General features: G+C 56.0%; 4 protein-coding genes across 4 annotated transcripts; all 4 read right to left on the bottom strand.

Annotated features, from left to right (window-relative positions):
• Window positions 1–317: 317 nt before the first annotated feature.
• Window positions 318–1,648, bottom strand: COL26b_008450 (uncharacterized protein; the record flags this gene model as incomplete). Its single annotated transcript, XM_053181208.1, has 3 exons — window positions 318–1,140; window positions 1,204–1,313; window positions 1,388–1,648. The coding sequence occupies 3 exons, from the start codon at window positions 1,646–1,648 to the stop codon at window positions 318–320; spliced, it is 1,194 nt and encodes a 397-aa protein (XP_053034828.1).
• A 2,265-nt stretch (window positions 1,649–3,913) lies between these two features.
• Window positions 3,914–4,651, bottom strand: COL26b_008449 (uncharacterized protein; the record flags this gene model as incomplete). Its single annotated transcript, XM_053181207.1, has 1 exon — window positions 3,914–4,651. One exon carries the CDS (start codon window positions 4,649–4,651, stop codon window positions 3,914–3,916), a length of 738 nt encoding a protein of 245 aa, XP_053034827.1.
• Window positions 4,652–5,656: 1,005 nt separating this feature from the next.
• Window positions 5,657–7,111, bottom strand: COL26b_008448 (uncharacterized protein; the record flags this gene model as incomplete). Its single annotated transcript, XM_053181206.1, has 3 exons — window positions 5,657–6,456; window positions 6,506–6,943; window positions 6,994–7,111. 3 exons carry the CDS (start codon window positions 7,109–7,111, stop codon window positions 5,657–5,659), a joined length of 1,356 nt encoding a protein of 451 aa, XP_053034826.1.
• A 4,103-nt stretch (window positions 7,112–11,214) lies between these two features.
• Window positions 11,215–12,121, bottom strand: COL26b_008447 (uncharacterized protein; the record flags this gene model as incomplete). The annotated part of the gene is made up of 3 exons (XM_053181205.1): window positions 11,215–11,385; window positions 11,436–11,516; window positions 11,573–12,121. The coding sequence occupies 3 exons, from the start codon at window positions 12,119–12,121 to the stop codon at window positions 11,215–11,217; spliced, it is 801 nt and encodes a 266-aa protein (XP_053034825.1).
• Between the last annotated feature and the right edge of the window lie 10,234 nt (window positions 12,122–22,355).

The raw sequence follows: 22,355 nt of genomic DNA, 5'->3' as shown, positions 1-22,355 counted from the left end.
TCACGGTGCAGAAACGTCACGAGTCACAGCAAAGCTACACACGATTTCGAAAGATTGATTGATGAATCTGATTCAGAACCTCACATCCAGAGGTAGCTACTCTAAAGACCAATGACCAAGGTATCTATACAGGCAAGAACAGAGTGTAAATGCAAGCAAGCGGTGTCATGTCTGATCCAGCCATGCCATGTGCCCGCCCCCGAACGCCTGTGGCCCATCTCGCCATGCAACGCCGTGCCCTTTTCCCCCCCAAATGAAAGAAGTAACGAATCCCTTTTAAAGACAAGAAAAGCGACAGACGAGACCTCGCAGCGAGCTTAAGCGATCTGCTGGACGTACTGGGGACCGAAGTCCTCACCAGTGCCAATGACCGACTTGGAAAGCGTAGCACCGGCGGTGAGCTTGCCATCCTCGCCACGGGCGAAGGCGACGATGCCGTCCTGGCCATCCTGGTTGCCGACGTAGAGGATGCTCTCGTCCTTGGACAGGCTCATCATGCGGGGCTTGGTACCTCCAGAGGAGACGGAGTCGACGAACTCGAGCTCGATGCCGCCGGCGGTGGCCTTGCAGGGGGAGCCATCGGCCGCGGCGTTCTGCTTGACCTTGAAGTGGGCGATGGAGTCGGTCTCGTTGCCCGTGACGCGGTTGGAGACGTAGACGTTCTTGCTGTCGCTGGAGATGGCGATCTCGCCCGCGGCAGCGGTGCTAGCGTTGGCAGGAGGGAAGGCGGCGCCAAAGGTGCTCAGCTCCTGGGTGTGGGCGAAACCGACGCCGGTGCCGTTGTAGGAGACCTGGAAGACCTCGACCTGGTTGGTCAACTCGCAGAGAACCATGTAGTGGGTTGCCTGCTCGGCCTTGGTGGGGTACCAGGAGCCGTGACGGGGGCCGCAGCCGGCGGGGACACTGTTGCTGTTGGAGATGACGAAGGCATCGTCCTTGGAGTCAATGATCAGGACGCGGTCGCTACCGAGGTCGTTGACGGCGAAGAAGCGACCGGAGGGGTCGAGAATGGCCTGGTGGGCACGGTTCTGATCCTGGCGCTGCGTGTTGGGACCGACGGGATCAGTAGAGTTGAGCTGCTTGAGGAGCTTCAGATCGGTGCCCGAAGAGATGTCCCAGATGTCGATGGAGCCCTGGCCGCTGTTGGATGGTTAGCTTGTGTGTTTGGTAAAGGACGTGTTTTGCTAAGGTAATTGGACTTACTAGGAGGCGCCGACGAGGCGCTTCTGGTCAGCAGTGAAGGCAAGGGAGACGACACCTCTGGAGCCAGTGTTGTTGGTGACAAACTGCAGCTTGTCCGAGGCGGCGTCATACTGCAGAGTGTGTCAGCTTGTCAACGGTCTTGGGAGATGAGATGGCAGGAGCCCAATTAAAAAGAATTACGTACGGTGAACAGACGAAGGTCGGCACTGTTCTCATCGACAGCGTAGATGAGGTTAGGCTCCTTGAAAGCCATCCAGCTGGCAACGCCAGTGTCAGTGTAGTTGTCGACGACCTTGAACTCCTTGCCGTCGTAGCTGACAATGGAGATGCGATTGGAACTGCCAACCAGGAGCTTCGCAGCAGTTCCAGCAGATGAGTTGGTCTGTCGGCCAATGACAGCGGCAGAGGCGGTGGCCGCTGAGGCGAGGACAGCTGAGAAGCGCATCTTGTGTTTTAATATGAATGGTGGAAGTGATGGGTTTATTTTGAAACGATCGTGAGATTGTGTGAAAGTGAGGGTGTGTGAGAGAGTGTGTGTGTGTGTGTGAGTGTGTGAGTGTGTGAGTGTGTGAGTGACGCGTGTGGTGGAAGTAAGAGGGAGGAAGAAGGAAAATTCCTCTAGGCAGCACGCGAAAGATCAGAACAACAAGGCTACCTGCCAGCTGAAAGAGAGGGTAGTGGGTGGAATGCTGAGATGGAGGAAAGAGCAGTAGAGGCTCAAGTCGGGTCGTTCCTTCTTGGTTGTTGTACTGAGAGAACAGAAGCGGCAAAAAGGGACGTTTCGTTTCCTCGAAAGCTGAAATTAAGTTTGGTCGAAAGCTGCGAATAACATACAAGATGAGACCTCATCCGAATTTCCAGGGAAGAAGGAGGCAGGGCCAACCTTATAAGTCGATCAAACACACAAGCTTAGGTAGGTAGGTTGGGCAGGCTGCACATGGTTGTTGACTCTGTGTCTCTCTAATTCATCCTATCCCATGCATTCCCTCCCAGTTGGATCCCAGCTTTCAACACCACACACCCCCAAGCCACGGGCTGAGTGAAGGGATGGGATGACAAGCCCACTGCACTGGGACACACAGAGGACAGGCGGGCAAGCGGTCGGCCACATAGCAAACCTGGTTTCTTCACAAAGCCCCCTTTCTGCTGTCAGACTCAGACACCCCGCACACATCCAAAGATCCTTTGCCTTACAGGGCTTTCTTGTTCAAGAGATGCAAAAGACGCAATGGCAAGGGAGGCCGGGGTGGCCATGGGGGGAGCCCAGCCAAGGTGGAAATGATTGGCGAGCAAGACGCGGCAGAGACGCTCTTGTTGGTTCAGGGGGGGGGCATGTCACACGGCTTACTCGCCAGCCATGCAGAAGAAGGCAGGCCCTCTAAAAGAAAGGAGTCCTACATACATCAAATGACGAGCTGGTAGGCGCTTGTCGACCTGACCTTCAGACCTTGGCGAGAAAGGCTCTGACAATCATTTTTTGCTCATGCTGCATGCGTTCCTCAAACCCGCTTGACGCAGGTAAGCATCGGCGTCAGAGTCGGATTCCAGTCTGGTCCAGTCGAGTCCGAGGGGCTCTGTCTGGTTTGGCGGATCCTGTCATCTGCGCAGCAAGCCACTCCTCGCTACCCAGCTTGGCAGACAGCAGCGACCACAGAAGACATGTAAAATTCGCTATCCGTAATAATTCCAGCAAACATCTCACTTTCTGTTCTCCTGTCCAAAAGACTGAGAAAAAGCCCCAGCTGTGTGCCACCCAATACTCTTGAAACAGGGGCATCGAACATGCCAAAGTGCTGCTTAAGGGGTTAGGTTACCAAACAGCACATCTCGGGCTCTTTCAGGCGCTGCGGTTGGGTGGGCCTGGTGTGCTGGTGGGAAGGGCTGAGCTGGGCCGCGTTTCGAAACATGTTCACCCGCCTGCGCAGCCGTTGACGGATTGGTTGAGAAACTTCCCGACAGCTGACCTCGCGCAGGCCTGCAGAGGCGGCGGTAGCCCCCAAGAGATGCTCCGGGACGACGTTTATTCTCCTGGTACGGATAGCCTTGCGTAAAGTCCCGGGCTGTTCTATTGTTCGCCCTCTACTTCGGTTTCGGTGGCCCAACTTACAGGAAACAGCTTAATTTGAAGAGCCGAAATGCAAACTGCCCTGTTCAACAACCAGAGGCCGGCACTCGGGTACGTATCTTCGGTGACCTTGACACGAAAAGTGGGTTCTCCAACCGCTGCATGGGGTATGTATCTTCTTCTACTGCCGTCAACACCTGCATCTATTCCCGGCGTGGCTGCGCTTCGACAACCAACCAAACACCAGCAACAGCACTACCACCACCATTGCAGACAACGACCGGACGAAGAGCCTCCCTCCCGCTCCGCCGCCATCCACCAGAGCGACGCGGTCTGCACACACTCGCTGTCGAGATGGGTAGCCAAGCTCAGCACTAACGCTGCAGGGGAAAGCAGGGTGGCCCGAAGATCCAACTAAGTCACCGACATGAGGGAACCGCTCGTGGCACGCTGATTCCGTTCTTCAAATGAGACTTGTGTTACGGCGCCGATTGGGCCGAATTGATCGAGCTCTTTGGGACGGGAGAAACGCTTGGTCAACGCTCAAAGCTTTATTGGTGCCGTTCAAGGCCTTTTCTAGAAATCTACCGAGCCGCGACTCAACCTTAAGGAAAACACCACCACTCACTCACATCAAGCCAAGCATCACCAGGTAATGCTGACAGCCTTCCCCACAACCTCCATGCCCCCATCCCGCAAGATATTCTCAAAAATCCATCTCCCGACATCCTCCCTCGAAATGCCATAACCCACAGCCTTGCTCTCCACCCCCGTCCTCGGATCCTCGACTCCAACCCGGACTGTCCTCCCCGGCGCCGCCCCGTCACTCAGAAACGCAGGCCGCACCGCCGTCCACGCCTCCCCGGACCCCGCCAACCGCTCCTCCATCACCTTCTTGTCCGCGTGCGGCGCGCGGAGCAGGACGTGATACATCGGCACCTGTAGCACCCGCACGTCCCTCGCGAACCCGCTGATCCCCGTCGTCGAGACCACCGCCATCCGCGGCTTCCCGACGACCCCGCGCCCGCGCAACGTCTCGAGCGCCCTCAGCACCGCCGCGATGCCGTTCTTGCATACGTCCGGGTCCTCGACGGTCATCTTGCACACGTCCAGCGGGCTGCCGATGCTGAACGACACGGCGTCGACGAGCGCGTGCGGGTTGGTCGGGCTGACCAGGCACGCCGCGACGTCGTCCACGTTGTGCGCGTTGCCCTGCTTGACGACGAGGTTCGGGTGAGACGACGCCGGGAGGAGGGAGGTCAGCTTGGACGGGTTGCGGCAGAGGGCGATGCAGATGTAGCCCTCGGCGAGTGAATGTTTGAGGGCCGCGAGACCGCACCCGCCGGATGCGCCGAAGAAGGCGACGGTCTTGATGCCGGACATGTTTGGTATGGGTAGATGATGACGATGCTGGATGTAGTGTCTCGCAGAGTGCAAGTGATGTGACGTGTGTGAAGCGGGATATGAAGTTGGTTGTTGGTTTCTTTGACTGAACTTGCCTGGTCTCTCAGTATATCCGACACCTTCATAATCAACGACTTCCATCGTCTTTATACATCACCGTCCGAGTCCAGACGGGCAGATTCGCAGCACTACCGTCATCCCAGTACCTTGGAACATGCCGTCTTCAAATCAGCCTTACGCCGCATCATCCACATCTCGCTCCCCTCGCGAGAATGAACCAACACCCAAAAATCAACCGCGAGATGAACTCCAGGCGCAAAGTCGGCAAGGTGTTCGTCCGTAAGTGGACTTCCCACTGGGTTGATCGACGGAGCGCACACATCCCTGTCGCTGCTCAGAGGATCCGCCTCGTCTGGGTGTTCCCTGTCCCTCCAGATGCCTTCTTGCAGGTGTTAGTGCAAGATAATGTCGCCCCACCACAAACGTGCAATCCTTAACATTTCCAAACGTCCATGCCGGCCCAAGTTCCCTCCGACGGCCAAATACATGTGGCTTAGCTCGCGTCTTCGCTCCAAACCGCCAGAAGCTCGATTCGCGAGGCATCTGCTGTGTAGCTTCAACCCCACGATATGCTGCAGACTAATGCACCGATTGGTCCGACACCATGGTCCCTTAAGGAAATGTCACTATCAACTTTCAATCATAAATCGCTTCACTTGGCAAAGACCTCGTTGCATAGACTTCAATTGTGTCATCCTTTTATATACCTGATAAATCAAGTCACAAGGGCCGCCTACATATGCAATGCGGCTGCTGAACTCCTATAAGGAACGGACGGCAAGCGCCATTACCACAAAATGCCCAAGAAAACCACCAGAAATGCTCTCATTACATACAAGGAGCTGAAGCGAAACCCCGGTGAGTGCATCACGTTATCCATTAAACATTTTAAATCAAAAACCAAGTATGCTACCACGCAATGCCTTAAACCCAGAAAGCTGCTGCCATGGCGATGAGCGCAGCGAAGGCGCTGGCGCCAGCCATGGACTCGTGGCGCACACCGAGAGATGTGCCGCTTCCGCTGCCGCTGCTGCCACTGTTGCAGTCCTGCGAGAAGCCACTGCTGCCGCAAGAAGAGCCGGATCCGCTGGAGCCGGAATCACCCGATGATCCAGAACCAGATCCAGAGTCGGAGCTGGAGCCACCACTGCTCTGGCCGGGGTCGGCTCCCGGGCCGCTGTTGCTGCCTCCGGGAATCGTGGCTGCCGATGCTGAGGGTTGGGCCGCACTGCCTGAGGCCGATGAAGCGCCGGCATTCATGTCAAGACCGGTGCCGAGGAAGCTCTTCAGGATCGTGTCCTTGTCGCTGTCGACGACTGTATCGTTGGTAGCCTTGATGTTGTTGTAGTAGTAGCTCTTCTTGCTGTTTGTTCCCGGGGAGCTCTTGGCGTTGTAGCAGTTGATCTCAACGTCCTTGACCTGGGCGTAGTAGTAACCGGCGTTCTTGATGTCCTCACCATTCCAGTCAATGGCACCACCGGCCCATTCGATGGTGCCCTTGGCGTTGGTGTCGGCACCACCGGGCCAGATGGAAAGCTGCACACGGGCAGGCGTCTGGGGGTAGTCCCACTGCTGGGCGGTGGCGTTCCAGGTGTCGGAGCGCTTCTTGGTTCTGCCAACCTGGCCGTCGACGAGCCACTGAATCTCATCGGGAGTCCAGTGGATCTCGTACGTGTGCCAGTTGTTGAAAGTGTTGGACAGGGAGATGTTGCCGGATTGATCGTCTGCAAGAGTCAGTTAAGGTTGAAAGCTTAAGGCACGGGCCAGACGTACACTTGGGGATACCCTGGAAGTAGTAGTTGGTTTGGGACATCTCGAGATCCGCACCAACCCACTCGTAATCGATTTCGTCCTTTACGTCACCGTACAAGATGAAGGCAGTCACGACACCGGGGCCGCGGGAGGTCTTGATGGTGGCCTTGACACTGCCGTACCACAGGTAGGTGGTGGAGGCGAGGACGGTGCCGACACTCTTGGCGGGCATGGTCAGGAGCACGGCGCCATTGCGCAGGGCAGGCTCGCCCTGAGCGACCCAGTCGGCCTTGCTCGGGTCGCCGAGGTACTTGCTAATATCGACAATGCCGTCCATGGAGTTCATCGACATCTTCTTGTCCTGGCATACGGGGGCGGGCACGCAGGCATCGAGAGAGAAGGACATTCGCGGGTCGCAGCCGCCGAGGCAGTAGGCACCGGTACCGCACTGGCCATATTCTGGAGGAGTCAGATCAAGTTCTCGATGTTTCGGGCAGAGGACATCTTACGGGAACAGCAAGGCGCGGATTCGGGGCACTTCTGGGTCAAGGAGCAGCTGGGAGGGGTCTGGGCGAGGACGTTTGATGCGCCGAGGAGGGCGAGGCCCAATGGAAGAACCGACAACATGTTGTGTGGTGTTTGTTGGATACAATTAAGGTATTAAGATGGGTGAGAACGAATGACTTGGGAACTCGGTGGCTCGCCAAAAAAGAGAGCGACGTCGGTTTGGGTGTCGAAGGACCCAAGAGATGTCGCCGTCCGCGGGGCGCGGAGATTGTTCGTCAGGTTCGTCAGTTGTTTGTGTTTACTGGCTGCCGCACTGCCGGTTGGAATTCGGCTGTCTGATGACGGTGACACCACGGGGACTCGCGTGTCGGTCGAGCGTGCGTCGTCTTCCGGGCTGCGGGTGGGATATCTGGGATGCCGGTTTAAATGAATTGACTTTCGAGTCCTTGTTGGGACGAATGGAACAAGAGAGTTCGGATAGGGTTCGTCCTGTGGCGGAAAGGCAAAACGGTTTCGCGGGAGACGGGATGCTTTGTTCGAAGGAGAAACAATGCGAACAATGGCCGTGTGGTGAAGTGCGCGATACAACCTAACGAAAGGGTGCAAAATGCGGATTAAGCGATAGTAGTAAAGCGATACAGCGAAAAGGCGTCAGGCTGCTGGTCGGGAACGAGTGACGACCGTGTAGACGACGATGGAGAGGGATGGAGGGATAGGGATGGAGAAGTGAGAGAGGAGGGTGAGGGAAAAGGGTCGAAGCCAAGACGGCGAGAATTAATTGGGGGAAGGGATGGGGGTAGCGGGAGGAGTGGGAATGCGCGGGAAGTCAAACCAGGCGAAAGTTAGTACGTTAAGGTACCTCGCACTTTAACCTACTTCTACCTTCTACCTTACAGAGGACTGGCTCTTACGGTTAACACGGATTGACTACCAACTGCCTCCTCTGGTTCGTTGGTCGCCTTGCTCGCTACCTTAGTGCTCGTGTCCGGGCAGCCCAACTCAGGGCCAACAGCCTGCCTGGCGCTGGCGCTGGGCTAAGGTAGCATCTCTCCCTCCAATTCCGTCGGGACTAGTCATCCATTTCACTGAGGTGATGTGCGTGTGTTTTGATCGCCTCAGGGCAGTCAGTAAGAGTAAGGTGCGGATACCGTAGAGAGCATTGTCTGAGGCGAGGTGCCCCTTTCCAGTTGCCTCCCTCCCCCTCCAATGGACGTCTCCAGGCCTCCAGGGCAGTCTCAGTTCCCTCTCTCCCTTCAGTAGAAACTAGAATCTTCCCACTAATTATTGTGCTGGCAGAAGACTCCTGCTCACACATCAGCCGGGCACCTGACCGTCCATCCATTATCCATTCTTCTTCAGTCCAGCGCAAATGGAACCAATCGCTTTCCCCTCTGCAACGCCCTCCCTTGCCCGAACCGGCCAAGCGTGCTTGATTTAGGTAGCAGAGCCGGACCACCCTGCCCCTGCTGGCTGTGTTTTCCCTGCCTGCTTCCTCCGCCCTTGCGCCCCTCGCAGAATCAATGGAATCCACCAGAGAAAAATACGGGGAAACCAAGGGATGCACCAAGAAACTGGAGAATCCGCCAGTCCCCTCGTAATGAACTCGTCCGCTGATCTCTGCTTCTGATTGGCCACCCGTGGGTTTTCCCCCTCTGATCACCCCAAGATCATGTTTTTCTCTTCTTCTCCTTCTCGGGTATTCCATCCACACTCCTCTTTTGGGATTAGCCCCCCAGGGCCCGTCCACTTTTGCAATTCGATTGAGTCTTTGCCTGCAGCGATTTTCGCCCCCGTGCCGTCCTTCCCCCGTCCTGTCGTGTGTGCTCTGTGCGGCGGCGCACGGGGCATGTCACTTTTGACGTTGACTGACGATGATGTCTGCAAAAGCACCTGTCCCATGGCTGTCAATACCTTCGGACGATATGCAGGCTTGATTGACAGGTGCTGTGCCATGCTGCTGCAAAGTGCTTGGACGACGGGGGCTGAAATGAACCCGACGGCTGTACGCATCAGGATCGAATCCTCCACCACTAGCGTCGGAGCTCTCAACGCCAAACAATTTCAGAATTGAAGCCCTTAATGTACACTGAACTAGCACACAAAGATGACGATTGGCAAGCACCAACTCACCAGCCAACCAACCAGCTACCTGCCGCTACTCGAGTCTCCAACCCGGTCCATTGCCCCCGGCGCCGGTGGCCGTTAACCACAAATCTCATGCAAACAAACTGTTACACAAGGCCATCCAATCACCTCGCCCTCCCCCGCGTCGAATCGCACATGCACCACCGTTGGAGGGCGGCACTTGAATCTACACTGCTTACTGCGGTGGACTGTTTGACTACATGCGACAGCTGCGAGATCGTGCGTCCCCCGTTGGCTGCGGCCAGTTGCGCCGCCGAGGCTTGCTGCGTGTAACAGGCAGATATCTGCTGTGTTCCGTCGACGAGACAAGGCGGACGTAAGGCGTTCTTGAGTTCAAGAATGAGAGGGGCTTGTAGACAAAGATATGACGACAGTGATTGTTTTATGGCTTAGAACTGGCATTCTGCTTGGGTTGGGAGGTCTATGAATTGTTTACGTTGAATATGTGTGACTTGATATGGAGCAAGGGTTGAGAACGCTTATGGCAAATAAACCACATCACCCAACTTGCTTGACACCATACATAGAATCTTAAAACCGTTGATTCAATGACACTGGGAGTATGTCGTAGGGGGAAAGAAAACCAAGTTAACGGACACGGAGAGTGTTGGTGTTGAGACAGTGATAAATAGTCCAAGTTAAGTTTGCCAGATTTAATATTGCATATAAAATAACAAAAATATTGAAATCGACAACGCCCTTCGTATAGTTCGCAGGAACAACAGGATACACATACCTCTGAAGTCAGAAAATCACTAATATAAGACAGCAATAGAAAAATGAATAAGAGAGGCAACGGACATGGTAGGCATGTACAGGAGCAGAGGCTGCTGTAGTAGCCACGACCACGAGTATGATCACTTGTCGACAATACGAAAAAGACACTCGGATGAATTCTCAACAGAATACCACACGACGTCCTAATGAATAAAATCGCACTAGTTATTGTCTCCCCTATGTCGACATTTCATTCAGCGCCTTACCTCGTGGGTTGGCCTCACACGACTAAGACCATAAGTCAGGAAGGACACGAGAAGACAGAGTCACAAATACGACAGATACTCTTATCAGGATGAAGGAGTCCACACCACACCAGCAGTATCTGCACCGGGAAGTGAGTCACATTCAATTGTCAGAATTTTAACAAAAAACCAGGCATTGCTGCATTCATCCTATCGACACCGCACCATGTCTACCACCGCTCCAATTTGAGTACATGTCACATTACAATGCCCCCGTTCACACCATCCCATGATCACACACAATCCCTTAACCGCACAACTCGTCATATTGCTGACGTCTGTCCAGAACCAATAACAACACTTCTTCACACTAAGGGTATAGACTCATCATGAATCGAAACAATCTCACCATCTCGTCCCGGCTAATCGTCCTTGACACCACCGGCCGTAGAACACCAAGAGCGTGTCTAGGCATCCATCATCACCCGTGCTGATAACACTTGCCCGAGCCCATTACATCATCCGGTCTTCTGGATAATCATGGATCAAAGAACTTGCTTTTACGCAAGCCCCATACCGTCATCCCATGCCTAGTCGAAAGGCCCTACGCAAACATGTACGCGGACCACTCAACGGCAAACGTTCACCCGCCATCTCTCAACTTCCTTTTCGTGTTGCGCTATGAATACTCAAAGCACACTGTAATAGCCTAGTGGCCCGACCAGGCCATCCACCATACTTGCGAACTCGGACTCTCAAATGAAAAGCCATCCCACTTCCTCTCCCAGAGCCAAAGGGGACCCGGGCCAGTCCATTCATGCCACCAAGCAATCCGGACGCACACACAAAGTCGAAAGAAAATTAAAATTCCAACTTCGAAAGAAAAAGTAGGATAATAGTAAAAAAAAAGGTGCAAAGGGGGAATCGTCTTTTTCTGAGTCCGGGTCGTTGAGATCGTCAGAACGAGAAAGAAACACAATTGGTATACGCCCAAGGCATGGAGACACTCCCAGCGCCGTTTCGCAGTATTGCCCGTTTCCCGAGTATCCTCAGAGCCGCCGATGAGCTGAGTTCCTCTACCGAGCATTCGGTTTGGCGTAGAGGTCTACGAATCATTTAGTACCGATGCGGCTGCGGCCGTGCCGACGCGATGTTGAGAGAGGGCATACCGGGGAAGTGCTCCTTGGCGTATTGTTCGCAGGCCTTGGCAGGCTTGCCGACCTTCTGCCCGATGACCTTCCACTTGTTGTTCTCGTACTCCTTGATGGCATTGAGGAGTGCTTGGCTCTGCATTTTGTCAGTAACATACTCAACGTAGATTCAGGGTGGCAACAAACCTCGTCCTCTGCGAACTCGGCGTAGTGCATATCCTTGTACCAGTGCTTCTTCACACTACCCTCAGTGCGGGTGGGGAAGGTCTGCATCATGTTAGCTGAGTTCAACATATACAAATGAGGCGCGGATGATGACGAACCTTGGCAATTTCCGCCCAGGAGCTACCAGCATCTCTCATCTGCTTGAGACGGAGCTCCTCAGCTGGGGTCCAGGGGGTATTTGTCCGGCTCTTCTTAGCCGGGGGAGGAGCAGGAGCGGCATTGGCGTCTTCCGTGGGCTGGGCCTGAGGCTGAGGAGCGGCAGCAGGCGGGGCCGCGGGAGGAGGGATGGGAGTAGTGGTAGGTGGCGGCTGGGCAGCTGGCATCGGGGGCGCACTCGTGACGACGGGAGGAGCAACCGGCGCCGGAGCGGGGGCCGGGCGCTTACGGTTCCTGTTCGTCTGAGGCGGGGCCACTTGAGGAGGCGGCTGGTGCTGAGCCTGCTGCTGAGCATGTTGCTGCTGATGTTGCTGAGCATGCTGCTGGGGGTGCTGCTGGGGGTGGTGTTGAGGCTGGGCCGGAGCTTGAGAAGGCGGCTGCGGGATTTGCATCGGAGGCTGCACCGGGGTGGGGTGCTGCTGATGAGGAGCCGGGCTCTGCTGAGGCGGCGGGGCGTACTGGAATTGGGGATGCTGATCCCGACGAGACATGTCCTGCTGGTAAGGGTGCTGAGGACTAGAGGCAGGTGTTAGTGAAGTTCCATTTCGACGGGATCAACATCGTGGGTAGAGTTGATGTGACTTCTGGAGCCCCTCGCGAGGTCGTTGTGACCAAACGAGGGCGAATGTGCAGTGCATCTCATCCCGCCCGAAGGTCGTGTTGTTATTGTTGCCCGTTACACCCTCCATGTCGAGGCGAGACCAGACCAGATACCATCGAGCAAGGCCAAGAGTGGCCAGGGTAGCTCGAGTAGTGTAGTTCGTGGCCAGGTATCCTGTCCTGTATACCGATATACCAACGGCAGGTACATGGACAAGTACCCAGACAGCAGAACCGGCAGCAGGCCCAGGTCCCGGAGGAGATGGCCGTTGTGGTGGTTGGTACGCAGCCTCGCGGGGCGGAGGATGGAACGGGAAAGGGGGTGACTTTGGGGTTGGAAGGGGAGTCGGAAGCGGGAGGATACGGAGGATGTAGAGGAGGACAGGTACAAGGTGGAGGAGGTACTTACTGCATGTCGTTAGGTTGATGGGGGGTGGAGTTGGAGTAGATGTACTCCGGCACTGGGCCGACTTGCCACTGCTGCATGTTCTAGCAAACGGGCCAACGTTAGTACCGGCTTGTATCCGCTGAGTTGTTTCGCGAACGAGAGAAACAAGTGTGTCGCGCGAAAGGCAGAGTCAGAGTCATGGGCCCCACGGCCAGGCGTCAAGCGCGGACGCGACACGGCCGTTTGGGTTTTGCGCGGCGAGGGTACATGACTGCGGCGCTCAAATCGCGACGAACTGCGATGAAAATTTGATGCCGGACGACGCAACCGCGCGCGCGCTCTCAATTGCCATCGCGGGCGACGACAGAGAAGTCGTCGACGAAGATGGATTGGCAATACGCAAGATGAGACGCGATGAAATGACGTGTTTGCGCCGTGGCGATGATGCGATCAACCGAGGGGAGAGATGAAAAAGGTCGTGGAAGGCGACCGCAACAAGATGAAAAAAAAGACGCGATTGCTTCAAAGAGAGGCAGCAAGGCTAGCGACAATGAAGCGGAGAGCGCGCGCGCGACAATGAATGCTTTGCGACTCGACGAAGGTACAAGCGAGCCAACATGATCGGTCGGGCCAATGTGTGAAAAGCGACATAGGAAATGGGTGAAGGTACTTACGGGCAATGTAGTGGTAGTATTAACTCAAGCAGCGATGCATAAACCGACGGTTTGATGGATGGGGAATATTTTTTTCTGGTCGCTGCTCTCTGTCGGAAAAAGAGACTTGGACCAAGCGGAAGCCTGACGTACGGTCGCAAGGCAAGAAGCGGGTCACGGCACACGCCCAGGGGGGGGGGGACTGACTGGAAGAGGGACGTGGACGTGGATGGGAAGGGGGAGGGGGAGGGGGGGGAGGTGAAGTAGAGAAGGAACGGGGTTGTTTTTTTTCGCAGGAGGGCGAAATAAAAAAGGAACAAAGATACAAAGGCCCGCGAGGCCGAGGACGTGTTTGCTTCAAGTACTCTTTTTTTCCCTTCTCGTTCCCTTTGGTCTGGGGTGTGTGGTGTGTGGTGGCGTGCGTATGTGTAGGGTGAGCGAAAGCGACGCGACACACAGCAAGTGACAACAGTGGCAGAGCGGAGGGGAGGGAAGACCAAAAAAAAAAAAAAAAAAGAGGCGGTGCAAAGTGGGCGGAAGCTGTGGATGCCGTTCAGGTAGCTAGGCAGGCAGGCAAACAAGGTTGTCCGCGGTGAACAGGAGCGGTCCCAAGGTGAGGAGGTATGGGCCCGAAAGATAGGTAGGTACTCTGTGGACAGCAGGTAGCTGCGACGCGCGGGCAGATGAATTGGCGGGCGGCGACGAAGAGAGACGCGGGAAGGATTGGATGATTTGCGTAGGTTGCGCTTCGTGTGGAGAGGAAGCGTGTGTGGTGTGCGCGCGCCCACGAAAGAGAGATGTGTGAGGGAGAGAGGACGATGGGAAAGAAGGGTGCTGAGCCCTGTCTTCTGGCCTTCCGGGTAGGTAAGGTAGTGGAAGGTACGTAGTGTGAGGTAGAATCAGATAGGGTGCAGGCGAGGGAGGCAAGAAGGTGACGAGCTTCACCTCAGCCTTGAGTTCAAAAGACGGGTCAGGTTGGACCGGACCAGGTCGCGAGCTTCTCTCTGGAAGTAGCCGTAGAGGCGGGTGCAGAGGAGGGGATGTAGATGGAATGTAGAGGTGAGAATTCTCAGGTAGCAGGTAGCTCGGGAGATAAGGCAACAAGTAGACCTGCTGTAGGAGCGACCTGGAGTGATCGGGAGGCAGGCAGGTAGGTGGCCTTGCGCGGTGCGGTGGGTGCAGCGGGCGATCCTGGGTGGTGGCGGCACTCGGGTCAAGGCTCAAGCTGTCCAGGGTTCCCGCCAGGTAGGTTGGCAAGGTAGGTAGCTAGTAGTGACTTGTTGACGTGTGTACGCAGTAAGAGCCGTGAGCGACTTTGCGACTGGCACTGGGAGGGTAAGGTAGGTGACCAAAAGGGCCCACGCGATACAGGACACAGAGACACAGAATCGATTGCTGCGTTCTCTGGACGGAATTGACGGGAGAGGTGACGATAGGCGCGATGCGGACGGCGTGTGGCTGGCCGATGCGTTTGACGTGCGTGAGAGAAAAGTCGGGTACCCGGGCGGAAGGGCAGGGAAGAAAAGGGAAGGAAGCGCCGGCGTTGTGGTGGGAGACAGCAGATGGCGACGGCGCGACGACGACGGGATTGACGTGCGGACGGCGAGGTAATTAGCAGTGCGTTGTTGGCGGGCGCGTTGGTGTTGGTGGTGTTGGTGAGATATGCGATGCGAGGTGTGCGATGCGCGAGCGATGAGGTCAGTCGTAGGTAAAGACGAGGCAATGGGGGAAAAAAAGGACAATTGCAACTGTCTGCCTTTTGCCCCTCGACTGTTGGCTGATGGGACGGGCGTGAGGTAATTGGGTGGTGTGGTGTGGTATTCGTGGATTTGGCTGTTTGGCGCTTCGGCAGCGACGGCAGCAGCAAATGCAGTCAATGGCAAATTGACTGCGACTATCCCGAGCGACAGTGAGCAAGGTGAGGGCGTCGGTGAACAATTGGACTGCTGGTGCAGCGGCAAGGTAAGGTAGACAGGTAGCGAAGCGAGGTGGAGCAGAGCAGCAGCGCAGCGCAGCGCAGGGCAAGCTTTGGTGCTGGTGATGGCAGCGTTGGGACTGGAGTCTGGAGTTGGGATGCTCTGTGTGTGAGTGAGGTGCCTCGCGATGGCCCAAGGATGTACCTCTGATGGAAGTAACTTCCTGGTTCTCTCACGGTGATGTTTTGGACTGGCTGCCCTCTTTTTTTTTTCGCAGAGAAAGTGGGTGGTGGAAGGGGTCAGGAGGGAAAATTGCTAAGGGGGAGGGGGAGCGCGAGGGAACATGGAAAAGCAACGAGGGAGGCGCGGGCTTCCCTGGGGTGTCTCTGTGTCTCTTTGGGGGGGAGGGGCACCTTCCGCTCGGGCTAGAGGGAAAGTAGATACCTTACCTACCTTACGCAATATACGCAATACGCGGCGGGGCAGCACGCGGGCAGCAGGTATTTAGGAAGGACCGAGTATTACCCGTCGTTGCCTCCTTCCCGCACAGCAAGCAGGCAGGAGCTGTGGCTGGAGCTATCTCCTGCCTCGCCCAGAAGACAAAGCACGGGCCAGGGACATCCCTCATCGCACAGGCCATCGTGCTTGTCACTCGTCACCTCGTCGTTGCTCGAAGCTTAGTGGCTGCTCCGTGCGCTGCTGGTGGCCGTTCACTCGTGACTTTTGGCAGTGGCAGCGGCAGTGGGCAGTGATGGCGAGTGTGGGCTGTCCTCCAGTGTCTTCCACCAGTCTCCCTCCAGGTTGACACCATCAACCCAATCCAATCCAATCCAATGCATGGAATCCGTCAACCGTCAGTGCAATCGCCGTCAGTGCTATCCATCGCCTCATCATCGGCCATTGCCACGAAATCACTGGCGCATTCTTTGGTGCCAAAATTGACAGCCGCCTTCCTCCGGGTTTTGATGACTGAGGCCCCGTGTTTCCTTCTGCGGGGAAGCCCAGCCACGTTCATCATCCAACCTGTGACCCAACCAAATCCTGAACCAAGCAATCGCACAATCGATCCGCGCCACTTTAATTCCTGCTTGCCTGACGTGGGCGGCATGAATTTGTCCTGGACGGCCAGGCACCAAGGGCAGACAGTACCAAAGGAGAGAAAAAAAAAAGATAACACGAGGCCCGGAGAGGGGGAGGAGAAAAAGAGTTCATCACAGCGTCATCAACCCCCAAGTTTTTGGCGTTGAGGTTTTTCAACATGCTCAATTATCACCGACCCAAATATCACTACTGCGCGCATCTACATCCACAGTCCACTGAGATATAGCTCAATTGTGCCCTGTGCTGTCGTCGCATTTCTCTTGGCACCACCCCGACTTGTATCCATGTACCGTCTGCATGCCTCAAGTACCCAAAGCTCCCTTCATGTACCTGCTGTTAGCGGTACTGCTGGTGGACACCGACCAAGAGATCGGACCTCAGACGGTACGTACAGAACCTGACGAGAGGTCAGGTACATCTGCCTACAGATCTCCATGTACCTTTGGCAAGCCCTGCAAGACCATCACCAAAACCTCAATGACATTGTACGCCTGGACTACAGCAAGTTGGTTGACTTTGGCCTGCATGTACTGATGATGATGCAGCTGTCCGTTGCCGTTTGTGCTTGAGTCCGCGCAATACCGGCTGCTTGAGCGAACGACCGTTTCAAAACAGCGTGAGGATGGCCGACTTCTGGCTTCAATTCTATGATTGCGCTGGATCAATTGCGCGATGTGAGCTGACTGTGCCCATATAATCAGCCTCATGATCCCGCGTCCTCGCCATCACAGATGGCTCCCGGACGCAGACAAAGCCCTCCCACCGGCTTGTACCCACCTGTCAATCTCATCCATCCCCCAGATCATCCGCTCTTCATCGTCCCTCGGCCAAAATCCCATCAGCCGAGGCATTGAAGCAATCCCATCAAGCAGTCGTCTTATTCATCGCAATAGGGGCACACGGGCACATGGGAATTAAGGTGACGCCGGACCATCCGACGATCCCGCGTATTGCGGAACCCGCGGGCCCTGGACTGCTTTCGTAATCACGGAACACGGAGACTGGCGCCAACCCAGCCAGCTAGCCCACGGCAACGGACCGAAGGCCCGATTATTCCCAAGTCACATCGGGCGACGGGCGAAAAGCGGAGCTGCAGGGCCGGGGCGGCAGGGTCTGCTTCAGCGCGCACGGTTGCATCGGGTTCCGGTCGGGGGAGGCCAGTCTCCACTCCTTGCCGAGGCCAGATCGCAGCATACCGAGCAGCGTGCCGAGAGAAACGGGTTCGCCGAGGACCCCCTCACAATAATACTCGGGGTTTAAGAACCGGGCCCGCTCCAGTGTCTCCTCTCCAGTGCTCTGCCAAGTTCCAACACCAACCACGGTGCGGCGGCCACCGCGAGAACGAACGAGAGACCGATTGCCAAACCCGAAGGCCACCTCAGCTCCCGCCCAGCCAGCCGCTGTTCCCGCATACGAAGCACAATGAAGCATGGCGAGGCTCCAGAAAAGCAACGCTGCAAAGAGCCTCCAAGACAAAAATTGTTTCAAACATCGAAAGAGAGGCGACGAAACATGGTGGCTCTGTAGAAACCCCCCCGTCCTGCTGCCCCAGATCGTACCAGGTTGCAAGACGAAAAAGAACCCCATGACATCCCGAGATGGGAGAACCCCCGGGTCCGGATTTGTTCGCCAAGCTCATTTGATGGCAACCTAGAGCCCCAGACGCCAGGCATCAAGAGACGAGCGGTCAGCAACACAATACAGATGCCACCTAAAACGGCCTCAGAAACCCTGACCTGGCCCATCTTGTCTACTGCCATCCGGTCTATCATCTTCATGCGTGCGTATGCAACATAAGGCCAGCAAGGCCCTGTGACGCCATGCACCTTCTTCCTCCGTCGCCATACCTTGCATGTTCGTTCCCAACATGGACAGAGTTTATGCCTTCTCGGCTGGTTCGCGATGATGCACCCCGGCACTGAAACGGTGCAGGTCGCAGGGTTCCGGCACCACGCGTTTGAGACCTGCGGCTCTTCAGAGCGAGAGGCACAAGACACTGGGGGAGACGGAATAACTGCGCGCATGGAGACCCTGGTCTCGGCCAAGCCGTCGAATGTGAATCGGAACGCTGGCCAGTGCCCGTCGCGCGCTGGTTTTGTCGAGTCTGTCGATGTTTTCCCAAAGTTCACTCTTAAAAAACATGGGATGATTGAATTTTCATGCGATGCCAGTGAGACGGCCGACGACGAGATGATCCAGCGCGACGATCCGTGGCGAGAAAGACACTGGACAGGGACAGAGGCAGTTCCAGAGATAGAACACGCGGTTGGAAGTTTCCGTCGCAATTCTTCTCTTGCGTGCTCAGCCCCCTTTTGCCAGTTAATCGGAATCCGTGGAATAACGAAATAAGGGAGCATCGCAAGGAACGCCCTGACGCAGCGCGGAATCGGGCTCCACAAGGCTGGGCTTTGGTTCACATCCACACTCGGCCGAGCGAGCTGCCACTTGCGGACGGTACACCGTTAGTTCCGGGTCTCCGGACATTGGTGAACCAGAGACAGACGCTGGACGGTTCTCGCCCACTCTCCCGTTATTAGGCGACGATCGCTACATGTAGCCTCGTCGCCAGCGGTTCCGAAATCTTGGACGGCCGTCTGAGAGCGGACGGTGTCGAAGCCGGGACCTGTAATTTCGCAGCCTTCGCCTCCCGCTCCCAGCAGCGGGCGCGTTTTTCGTTTTGCAGGACAGGACCGTTGCGCGTGGAGCCGCTGGAATCCATCGGTCGAGAGATCAGACGAAAGATAGTGCCGCCAAGCTTCTGTCAGGGAACCGGGCGTGACGGTTCATCTAGTCGAGCCCGGTACGGTCCCAGCGCCAGTGTACCGGGCGGATCTTGACGCGAATCCGAACCAGACGGTCGCGATTAATGCCGTGGTATTTCTTGCCTCCCACGCATCCTAATTCCACCAACCACACGCAACGCAAGCCACCGATGACATTCGGTTGATGGGCGTTCCGAAGATCATCACCACCCATCAAACGGTGGAGAGATGAGATGGCAGAGCGGCAGACAGGCGCAGGGGCGTGACATTTCGACGATTTCTCTCACACGGAGTTGAAAACTAACAGTGAAAAGAAACTCGGCCTGCAGCTGCACCCCTAGCCGGATAGAACTGGTCGCGGGCATTCGACGAACTCATTTGACGGGTTGTGGGCGATCGCTTCGATCCCCCAGGTATTCCGAAGGCGAATTGGGGTCGCTGACGAAGAGCTTGTTGCCCGCTGATGACCCGGATGATGGCCTTCCCGCCCCGTGACATGTTACTCTCCGTCTTGGTGGTTTGGAGGGGTGAGGTCCTTTGTTTCTGACCTCTCTTGGCCGTAGGGTCTCGAAGGCCGGGGTTGTTGGGCTGACAGGTGGCATCGATTGGTGAAGGCTCCATGTTGGTTGCAACTTGCTTGTTTGACGACCCCAGATGACGGAAGCAAATAGGTACCGGGGACTTAACGGTGGTTGGCATTGGCATTGGCGGCTGGCGCTTGACTTTTGAGAGGACAATCAATTATGGTTTGCCGCCGAAGTAAGTGGTGCGTGGCTCTGCAGAAAGCATAACGGCACCGCACTGGCCGGAGCTGGCTCTGGTGCACGTGCTCCGTACTGTAGGTAGGTATTCTTCAACAACCTACGTACGGGCGGACGGGCGGGCGGGTGAATCATGGGCTCGCAATATGCGTAGCGAACGAACGCCGCTCGTCAGGGAAATCGGCCACGGGAAATTGGGGGCCGCGAAGTGCCGCTGGGCTGTGCAAGGCGTTTTAATCCCATCTCCTCTGCCCGCTGGAGATTTATTTTAATGATCATTTCCGAGTGAATGCACCCAGGGGACGGCCTGTTTCTGTCGAGCGCCGTGGCGGCCAACAATGTTTCCGCAGGCGTTAGAAGTAGAGTGATTTTAGTATCCGTAGTAGGGCTCGATCTGTGATGGATGACATTGAGGGCCTAGTCTGACTCGGGGGACCCGTCCGTCAGGTTAGGCAGCGCACCACCAGACCGGTTTGACAGGCAGGGCGCAAAGGTCAGACGAATTTTGAGTGAGGATGAGCAGGGTGAAGGATGTGGAGGAGGTCCGAGAACGACGAGACCGAGGGTTGGCTCAGACGGTTTGATTTTTTCTTTCTTCCTGCCTTGGGAGGGTTTGGAGGAGTCGACGTCGTGTTCTCAGACCTTGGTCCCGCCGACCCAGACTCTCGGCCGCGAATGTTGGGGCCAGGAGTCTGGAGATGGGCGCACGTCTGCTACCGTCCAAAAGAGATGCGCGGCTGATATGAGGACAGGCTCATTGACGGGGGCACCTGAGGGAGAGGAGACGGAGGCTCCATTGTTGACGGTGGATGGGACCATGGATGGTGTTCCAGTAGGAGGGGGAAGGGGAGTACCCTGCACCTCAGGATTGTAGTGTACAATACAGTAGTAAAGTACTGCGGTATGTATCCGTACTGCGTAGAAGAAGCCAACAAGGGAGGCAGCAGAGGCGGTGGAAGAAGTCAGACAGTCCGAGCCAGATTCAGATTCAGCAGAGATCTCTCGAGAAACAAATAAGGTTTCCTGCATTAGGGCCCCTCTGTTGTTTCTCAGAATCCATGTTCGTCCCGTCGAGCGAGGGGAGGGGCGGTCGGCTGTCTGTTCGCGGCGTGTCGTAGGGCACTTGGGGGGGAGGTGGTGTGTTTGGGTTGAGCCCTGCCGATTGTGTGCGGCGTGGTAATGATGACTGGCCACGGTGGTGGTGGTGGTTGACGACGTCGTCGGGTCGGGATGGTGGAGGATGGTGGCAGTCGGGTAGGACGGGCGTGTGTTGATTGAGGCAAGTCACGAACTGAGTGGTGATGCGTGGTGGTGAGTGGTGGTGAAGTGGTGGAAGTGGGCGGTGGGTGATGGGGGTGGGCAGAAAAAAGAGCCAAGGGCGACCAAGAGGGAAAGGGCTGATACGTGGGTGAAATTGCGCCTGCTTGTTAGCGAGTTTCAAGGGCCGTGGGCCCAGGGCCGCCCGCGACTGAGAAACTCGAGGATGGAGCGTCTGGGGATCCCTGGCGCGCAGCTGGACAGGACAGGACAGGACAGTGGACTGTAGAAACCGACTATCCTTTAATTGTGCTGTCGTTACGAAAACAGGTGAAGCGTTTTTATTGCCCTCTCCACATCTTGGCGGGAAAGTGGTGTGTTCTCAATCAAGACGCAGCGAAGGGCTCAGCCAGGGCTGGTAAAAGGATCCAGTGAGGACAGATTCTGTCAGTTTTGTTCAGCAGGGCCGGGGGATTATTTTGGCAGATGTTTCCTGCCACTATATTGCCTACAGAATGCGGTCCTGCATGTGCTAATTCATCTCTTCCGGCCCTGGCCGCATGTTTATCGAGCGTTATGAATAGCAGCAGCTGAGCAGACACGCCCGCGTGACACCACCCACCTGTGCTGTGCATCGCCGGGGGATTGATAGGGCCTCACATAAGGTACGGAGACTTTTAAACACCCGATTGCGTCCAAGAATGCAGTGCAAGTGCACTATGGTGTGTGCAGCTGTAGAATATACCTGGGGATACTGTTTTTGGGTGCATCGCCAGGGACGCTCCAAGGTTCAATGCTGGCAGGTGCGATGGAAAGGTAGGGTAGCCAATATCGACAAACATGCAAATGGCTTAGCTAAGCCTACCTTACCCATCCAGGAACACTAAGGGTATTGGTGACAATGGATGGCTGTCAGTGGTCCAATCACGGTCGGGCGAGGAGAGCACTGGGCAGTCTCAGAACACTGACACACACACACACTGAGGCGTCGTCACAGAGGGACGAACAAGAAACAGCCTCATGTTTCGATGCCGATGCGTCACTGTCGTTGGCGAGGGAGATCACACACTCATCTCACTCACTCTCTCGTCATTCCCCTCACCCCGTATGGAAGTGGAAGTGGAAGTACAGGCCACTTTGTTCTAACTCCTTCTTCCCGCTCCTGGTACTTGCGAGGTAGGTAGTATCCGTCCTGAGTAGTGAGTAGTGCTACAGAAGGTCGCAGGCAGGCCGAGGGAAGGGGCCAGACTTCAAACCAAACAGCTGGGTAGAGTTGATAATGGAGCT

The sequence above is a fragment of the Colletotrichum chrysophilum genome (genome assembly GCF_026319265.1).
Source record: "Colletotrichum chrysophilum strain AFK26 chromosome Unknown scaffold_74, whole genome shotgun sequence".
NCBI classification, from domain to species: Eukaryota; Fungi; Ascomycota; class Sordariomycetes; order Glomerellales; family Glomerellaceae; genus Colletotrichum; species Colletotrichum chrysophilum.
This window is presented reverse-complemented; position numbering and strand designations above follow the sequence as displayed.